Source organism: Urtica dioica, chromosome 10, assembly GCF_054948205.1.
Source record: "Urtica dioica subsp. dioica isolate 48M chromosome 10, U.dioica_male_clone48M_v1_H2, whole genome shotgun sequence".
Lineage (NCBI taxonomy): Eukaryota > Viridiplantae > Streptophyta > Magnoliopsida > Rosales > Urticaceae > Urtica > Urtica dioica.
In genome coordinates this window covers 17,816,309-17,825,409 of record NC_142765.1, presented here as the reverse complement: position 1 = coordinate 17,825,409, position 9,101 = coordinate 17,816,309, and the positions used below count along the sequence as shown (strand labels likewise).

Here is a 9,101-nt window from a genome sequence, read left to right as displayed (position 1 = left end):
TTGCAAATCTTGACTTCAACACTCCAAATGCACGCTCCACATCCTTTCTACATGCTTCTTGCTTCATTGCAAATAACTTTTTTTTTGGACCACGTGGATCGTGAATAGTTTGAACAAGGGTCGACCATTTTGGGTATATGCCATCAGCTAGATAATAACCCATATTATATTCTTTTCCATTAATGACATAATTGGCCGGTGGAGCAGTACCCTCAGCAAGATTAGCAAAAAGATGAGATGCCTCTAGCACATTAATATCATTATTAGATCCTGGTAGACCGAAGTATGCATGCCATATCCAAAGATCATAATCAGCTACAGCTTCTAGAATAATCGTAGGAGATCCACTACGTCCAGCATATTGACCTCCCCAAGCTGTTGGGCAGTTTTTCCACTTCCAATGCATACAATCTAAACTACCCAACATACCTGGAAATCCTCGACGCTCGTTAATGTGGAGAAGTCTTGCAACGTCATTAGCATTAGGTGCTCGAAGATAATGGCCTCCAAACACCTCGACAATAGCACGGCAAAATCTCTTCAAGCATTCCAAAGTTGTGGACTCGCCTATTTTGATATACTCATCGGTGGAGTCTGCTGGTGATCCATATGCCAACATTCGAAAAGCGGCTGTTAGTTTTTGCAAACTAGATAACCCGAGTTTACCGAGTCCATCTCTTCGTTGGACAAAGTAATTGTCATGCCTTTGCACAGCATCATGAATTTGAAGAAATAAAGCTCGACTCATTCGATATCTTCGTCGGAACATTGTCTCTGGGAATCGAGGATTCTCTGCAAAATAGTCGTTGAAGAGATTGCGAGCGGCTTGTTCCCGATCACGGTTGATAACGATATGACCAGGACTAGATCCACGATGAGAGCCTTCGGTATTTAGCATACGATTTAGCATGAAATTGTTGTTTTCACTAATTTGAGATATGACTTTGTTTTCTAGATCTTCATAATATTCATTATCTGAAGAAGAAGAAGAGGAAGACGAAGAAGAGGAAGAAGATGGTATGTAAGATGAACTACCATATTGAAAATTCATCTTTTTTTATGAGGAGAAGTATACGGTAAAGAAGAAGGTGATATTTTTCCAAGTATGAAACTCATCATTTATAGAAAGAAATAAATAGATCCGGAAACAAACAAATAGATCCGGACCGTTGAATTTTAGATCTAAAATCTAGCCGTTCAATATCTGTCACATCTTGTCTCTGAGCATTATCAGAAACAAACAAATAGATCCGGACCGTTGAATTTTAGATCTAAAATCTAGCCGTTCAATATCTGTCACATCTTGTTTCTGAGCATTATCAGAAACAAACAAATAGATCCGGACCGTTGAATTTTAGATCTAAAATCTAGCCGTTCAATATCTGTCACATCTTGTCTCTAAGCATTATCAGAAACAACCAAATAGATCCGGACCGTTGAATTTTAGATCTAAAATCTAGCCGTTCAATATCTGTCACATCTTGTCTCTGAGCATTATCAGAAACAACCAAATAGATCCGGACCGTTGAATTTTAGATCTAAAATCTAGCCGTTAAATCTAGCCGTTCAATTTCTATAAATAAGACTTACTCCTCAACCCATTTCCTCACGAATTCATTCTTCACCTCATTTCTTCAAACATGACTTCAAGTCGCAGTTCTTCATACTCTGTTCAAGAAGATATACTCTTGTGTCAAACCTATATTGATATTTCTCAAAACCCAATCATAGGGATTTCCCAAAAAAAAGATCAATTTTGGGCAAGAATTGAAACAGAGTATCACTCAAATGGAATCCAAAAAGTTAGACCAAGAAGATCTTTAGAAACTAGAATGGCAACCATTCTTTCTGCTGTTTCGAAACTAAGGGGATGTATTAACCAGATTGAAAATAAGAATCCCAGCGGTGCTTCGGAACAAGACATTGTAAGTATTTATTTTGTCGATAAATGTATACATTATATTTATTTTTTATTTGTACTAACTAACTTTTTATCATCATTCTTTTATCAATATGTAATAGTTAACTCAAGCGAAGATGTTATTGGTAGAGGATGCCAAATACAAGAGGGGCTTCAAATTCGACCATGTGTGGCCTATTCTTAAGGGAATTGAGAAATTTGCTGGTAACAGCTCAAATACCGAGTCCCCGGGTCTTAACCATCCGTCATCGTCATCATTTTCTACCGAGTCACCTGTAACCCCCGGTATGAATTCATTTGATCTTAACATGAACGATCAAGAAGGCACTTGCAATTTATCTGGAAGACCAATGGGTGTAAAAAAAGCAAAGAAACAACAAAAAGATGCTGAAGAATTTAAAAAAATGATGGACAAAAATGAGAGTCTTGTCCGAACTATTAAAGATTCTAATATTGATAGAATTGAAGTTCAGAGACAAAAAAATGAACTTCGAAAAAAAAAAATTGAGCTAGCCCAAATGAAAGAAGAGAATAAAATTTTATTCATGAATTTGGATACTATATCCGACCCAAATATGCGTGAATTTCTAGTAAAAGAAAAAGAAAAAATTATGCAAAAAAGAGCACAGACGAGCCAATATGAAGAACAAGGAGAAGGTTCTGAATATTATGGATCTCAATATCGAGCATCTAATTGTCAACAAAATCGAGCTCAGGAAGATCAAGTTCAGGGAGATCAAACTCAGGGAGATCAAACTCAAGGAGATCAAAATCAAGATTACACTCAGTATTATAATTATCTTGACGGAACTGGAAATAATTTTCCCCGTTTTTAAATTGTGTTTTAAGTTTTTACTATGTCTTTTAAAATTATGTTATTGTTTTTAGTTTTTATTTTATTTTGTGTGTTTAATTTAAACTTTGTAATCTATGTTTAAATTTTTTATGTTTTACTTGAAGTTTATTTTAATGTATTTTTTGTTGTCAATTTATGAGTTTTGGTGTTTTATAAATAATTATAGGGTTAATATATACATATATATATATATAATTAATGTTTAATGTGTTATTAAAAGGATTTAAAAAAAAAAAAAAAAAAAAAAAAAAACTTATACCGTGTATACAGTGGCACGGCATATATACCGTGCCACTGTACAAAACACTATATTTGGTGTTTCTTTTGACGTATGGTTGGAGCACAATCCACGGTATATATGGTGTTATACCGTGTGATTGGAGAAGCTCTTAGGCTTTGAAAATTTGACACCTAAAATACATGTTTTTTGTCTTTATCTGTTGAGAAATTTGAGACGTAGGGAATAGAGTGTATTGAGCAAAAAGTCTATGACTTTAGTGAATTGTTAAATGGTTAATTAAATAACATGCGTGCTAAAATAATCTTATATTTATGGTCGTGTGATAGCTAGTTTAGGTTCATCTTGACAAAACATATTTAATTATTTTTTGAGTTGAAACTTGAAACTAGATTATAGGTTATAGCTGAAAGTGAAATACGTTTGTAATTATAAAATAGACCAAGAATATATAGTCAACTTTACAAAAGGAAAAAGACTATAATATAGAATACATTTTTTGCTCGAAATAATATAGAATACATAAAATAGAACTAAGATGTCTCAGCTTACTCTGCTTTGCTATTGGTACATCTGGTTATAGTTATAGCAACTGATAAGGACTCTTCCGTGTTGCTTGTACTTTTTTCCTTCTTTGCTTTTTAATTCTCGCATTATAAAGGCGTTATATGGATTATGAACTGCCCAATATAAAACTCATTCCACTAATTAAATTAAATAGAAACCTGTGACATGAATCCCAAAATCAACAACCTCATGTCGCGTAGACCTTTGATGCACAATATTTGGCTAATATATATATATATATATATATATATATATATATAGAGAGAGAGAGAGAGAGAGAGAGAGAGAGAGAGAGAGAGAGAGAGGGGCAACAAGGCCCAAGTATCCATCTCAACGAGTCACTTCATTTTGATACAAAAAATTGAGAGTAACTCGTTTTTTATTTTTATTCCGGGAACAACCCGTTTTATTATAAAAATATAGTTTATTTTTATAGTTTTATCTTGATGTTTACAGTTTTATCTTCTATATTTTTAATTTGTTTAATGTTTTTTTAAGTAGTTCCTACTTTCACTAAAAATATCTAAAAATTCTTTTGAAGATAAAAACAAATGGGATATTTATGAAATGTTATGAAATTCTAGACATTCCAGGAGTTAGTATCTTTAAACAATATACTTATGGAATTTTCCCATTGACTTTGGACCATCAATGGCATTGGACTTCTTAGAAAATCGACCAAGAAGCCCAAAATATTATGGGCCAGGATGACAGGACTTTTGTTCAAAAGGAAGGATGGTAGAACTTCATTATGTATATATACTAGTTTTCACAACGCGCTTGCGAAAGTCAGAAAAATTATTATTGTTTTTAAACAAAAAGTGAAAAATAAAAATAAGAAAAATAGAATAAGTTGAAGACTTTTAATTGTATTAAATTAAATTTAGCAAAATCGTTGTTAATGATTTTTTTTTTCAAATAACAAAAGGTAAGGAAAAAAACTCTTTTATGATTCAAAGTTTTTCAAAATACTGGATGTTTTCATATCTTTCAGATTTCTTAAAAGTATTATGGAAAAAAAACATTTAGTGAAATAAATGTTGAAGTTCAATTTTGATAAAAGAAATTTAAAAAAAATATATAGAGAAATAAAAAGTAAAAAAATATTAATATAAAATTTACGTGTAATATTAATATCACATAGTTTTTCAAATAATATATATATATATATACATATACTCCAAATAATATATGTTATTGATGTAGTATCATATAGTATTAGTAATTATGATTATAATATACATAAAAAAATTGTACAAAATATATTGAGAGAGGGAGGAAAAAAAATTTATACAAAATATATTTATGAGGGGGGGAAAAAAAATTTAAAGGCCAAGGACGAAAAAAAAAAATTTAAAGGTCAATGACGAAAAAAAATAATTTAAAGGTCAAGGATGAAAAAAAAACAAAGGCCAAGGACGGAAAAAAAAAAAAAAAAAGACCGCCACGTGTCGCTGCCTGGCGGCGCCACGTGGAGACTCCAGGATGCAAGTTGGAGGAGAGTTGCTCCTTATTAACTATGTTATGGATACATAATTTATCAGTAGGACAATTTCATTGAAAAAATAATATATATATATATATATATATATATATATATATATAATATAATATAATATAATTTATCAAAATGTGTTTACCCACTATTATTTATACTATTTTATGTATTTCCGATCAAGTCTGTGTCCTTTCATGACAAGAGGGATTAATGCAGTTGGTAAACAGTGAGTTGTTAATTGAAAATCAAATATTAATATGTAAGTAATTTTCTCACTAATATTTTTTTTCATTTTCCAACTACAGTATACAGTGGATGAAATAATTGAACTTGGACCAAGGTTTAAAATATCGATACCGATATCCATATTGAGGTTCTGATTTTACAGATATATCGACGGATATTCTATAACAATTTCAATACCGACTACCGATTATATCGGTGGTATATTGATTACCGACGGATATATCGACAGAAATCCTATAATAAATAGATATTTTTAAACAACCATATATATATATATATACCATATATATATATGTATATATATATATATGTTTTGGAATCCAAATTATGAAAATGCAAAATCAAATACTACAAAGTTCATGACAAGAAATAAACTTAAAGTAGACATTACAAAACATAGGAAACTATTCTCAAATGCTTCAAATGAAAGAAGAGTAGAAGACTACAATCTTTGAAAGTCCGAACCAGTTGTAGGTTGAGTGTCGGGAAGGTTGAAACGTATGGGGTTGCACCAGCTGACCGTGACAGTATACGGGTCACGACATGTATGATGAATAGTATTCTATGTATGTTTTGATGTGCATTTCGTAGTTGTAGTGATCTAGGCAGATGAATAGGTTGAGGATAGGAAACTGTTCGTATTGAGTTTGAATGTGGCTCGTTGGCTGAGCTTGATCCTCAAATCCCGAGATCGACATCGAATCAAATTGAGAAGAAATTTGATCAATATCAGTAGTCGACACACGAGACATGGGAGCTAGATAAGTCAGTGGAATGCCAAAACAAATCAAATGTGGATAGTTGATCTTTCCTGCCATTTGGACCAGTATCACCACCACCTCGGCCAAAACGCTAACATCACATGGAGTACCAAAGTCATGTCCATCTCCTTGGCCCCTTGGGTCAGCACCACCCCGACCATATCTACCCTCATAATCACTTCCCCAATAATCACTACCAAATCCATATCCACCACCAACATATTCGACACCTCCGCCATGTGAACTACCACTATATGTACTACCCCTGTGAGTATTACCACCATAAGTACTACCCCCGTGAGTAATACCATCAGCAGTACTACCACCACTGGTAATACCACCATCATGCCCAATATCGTCCTGGATAACTCGGTCGACGTCAACTCCTAAATTCCGAGCCTCAGTAGTTACTTCAGGATTAGGGTTACCAATATCATCATCGAGGTAGATTGGTCGAATCCAATCAAGGATTTCTTCATCTAGGTTTTCGTTACCAACCATCACCATCGATCGTTCGAGGATGTCATATGGATCATGCATATCCACCCCGTCATTCGCATCTTCCATGCCTCGGAGTTGCAGCTTCTGGTTCTAGCTACAAAATACAAGTTGCTCCAAGCATTTGTAAGCCAATCAGTTCTGTTATTTTGCGTGGATCAGTGCGAACGTACTCCAATTCCTCTCGCATGCGGGCGATGATGCTGATTGGGACATGATGCGCATGGCAACCTTTCGCAATGTGGAACATTCATGCCAAAAAACTTTCAACCATTCGGCTGCAAATGAAAACAAGTCATATACCATGTAATTAACAACTTGATACTTGTTCTAAAATTAAATAAAAAATGTACCTGGTCGCATGTTCGTTCTTGCGGCTACGGCAACTCGCTCTCCTAATTCACCATTTGCATCACGGAATAAATCATCTACACCGTAAACAATACATGGCTTCAGTTTTGTACGTCCAAAAATTAATATGCTCGTAATCAATATCGAATTTAAAATCAAAAAATTGATTACCTCTTTGCCAATATCGGTGTAGCCTTCGTGTGGATGTTGTTTATCGAAGACTCTAATCACCATTTCCATATATTCTCTACACATGTTAACATTGGGGTTGTATTGAAACCTTGGATTTAGCCAATAAGCTGCTTCATGTAACGGATGATGTAGCTGCTTTTTCCACCGTTCAGTCACAATGTCTACCACCAATTGGTTGCCTTAGAGGTGGGACAAACTTGAAGCCATCGAATCAAACACACATCGTTCCGAGAGTGGGAACCACTTCAGTGTCCACGACACGTAGAGCTGCGTACATCAGCTCATAAATGACGCAAACCATGTCAAGGGAAGTCCAAAAAGAGGCGTCTATGACAGTCTCCACAACTTTATCGGCGACAGAATTCTTGAACTTGGACACTTCCCACGATTTTGATATGAACATGTTTCGCAGCTGATCTCTATTGTTGTATGCTCCTACATGCCAAATAGTTCATCGCGAATCGTGTCTTTCCAGGGTGAATAAGCTTAGTCAGGCAGAATTTCCTCATTGTTTCTAACACGTCCAAGTGGTTGTAAATGAAATTTGTAATGTTACGAGCTTTTGCAAGTGGTTCTGCAATAATAGGATGTTTCCCGATGTCCTCGAACATGAGGTCGATGCAATGTGCGGCGCACAACGTCCAATATACTACTTCTTCATCAACTATGTCTCAGCTTTAACATAAACCGAACCGTTATCAGTAACAACTTGCACGACGTTGTGCACCCCAATTTTGTCTACGACGTTCTTCAGCACGCCATATATATACGCGGAATTTTGTTTATCTTATTCGACGCATCGATAGACTTCAAGAATACCGTACGTCCAACGGAGTATACCATTATGTTGAGAATACTCAACTTCGTGATTCCAGTCCAACCGTCGGACATAATAGTACATCCATATTGTTCCCACGTGTGGGTCGTTGTGCATCCACGTACTTCTTGGAGTTTTCAACCTCCATCGGCAAGTACATGGAGGATATCTCATAAGGTGAGGGAATAGGCACATCGGGACCTGTACGATGATAATGGAAAAAATTATATTTAAGCTCGCCGGAACCTAACTAGTTCTATAATTAAGCATTTAAAAAAATGTCTTACTCGCTTCGGCGACTCCAACGATCATATTCTTGAAATGATGAGATTTTATTTTATTGAACGCGATATTCGTGTGGATGAAAAACTTGCTAATTAGGCGGCCTACTAGTTTTTTCTTACGCGGATTCACCATCTCCGGAATCCTTTGCTGCTTCGCACTATCTGATTAATATAGAGATGGAGCTGATGAGGGCACTGTCCCCGAGCCTCCACCGAGACCCTAAAACCCCCTGGCAAATCTTTCTGAGGCTTCTTCTTGACAGTTCTTTTTGAATTGTCTGAACAACTCTCTTTCCGCTCCGACTTCTTCATATGAATCTTCAAGATTTTGTATCAACCTTCGACCGACGTTTATACTCATACTCGTGGATATATTGACGATCTGGCATAAAAATCCTTCGTTGCTCGGCGATTTTCCACGGAGAAGATGGGTTTTGGACGATTTTCGGCGATATGCTATAAGAATTTTAAAGCTCTGAATGATTTTCACGGTAGAAGATGGACGATATGTTTGGATATTTGTTCGATATTTTGCCTTTTATAACTGATGAAAATATCGCGATAATTGTTGATATCGACGATATCTCCCAATTTTTTTTAACGAGATTTTATAAAAACGATAACGTATATTAGTGATATTTTACCGAGATTTAAAAAAAAGAGATATCGGCTATATATCCCTATATATCGCCGATATTTTGAACATTAACTCGGACCATGATTTGGTGGACACTTGACATACAAGAACTACTTATTTTATGTAAACAACAATATCATCACAAAATTTACATTTTTATGGATTTAGTTACTTTTTTTGGAAAATTGATAGCAATAATACCATTTGTTTGTTGTTTACCAAAAATCAACAAAAA

At 34.8% G+C, this 9,101-nt stretch overlaps 1 protein-coding gene across 1 annotated transcript; it reads left to right on the top strand.

The window, feature by feature from the left end:
• The first annotated feature begins 1,640 nt into the window (after positions 1-1,640).
• Positions 1,641-2,919, top strand: LOC149383654 (glutathione S-transferase T2-like). Its single transcript, XM_089629314.1, has 2 exons — positions 1,641-1,925; positions 2,023-2,919. Exons 1-2 carry the CDS (start codon positions 1,641-1,643, stop codon positions 2,755-2,757), a joined length of 1,020 nt encoding a protein of 339 aa, XP_089485440.1. The 3' UTR covers positions 2,758-2,919.
• Positions 2,920-9,101: the final 6,182 nt, after the last annotated feature.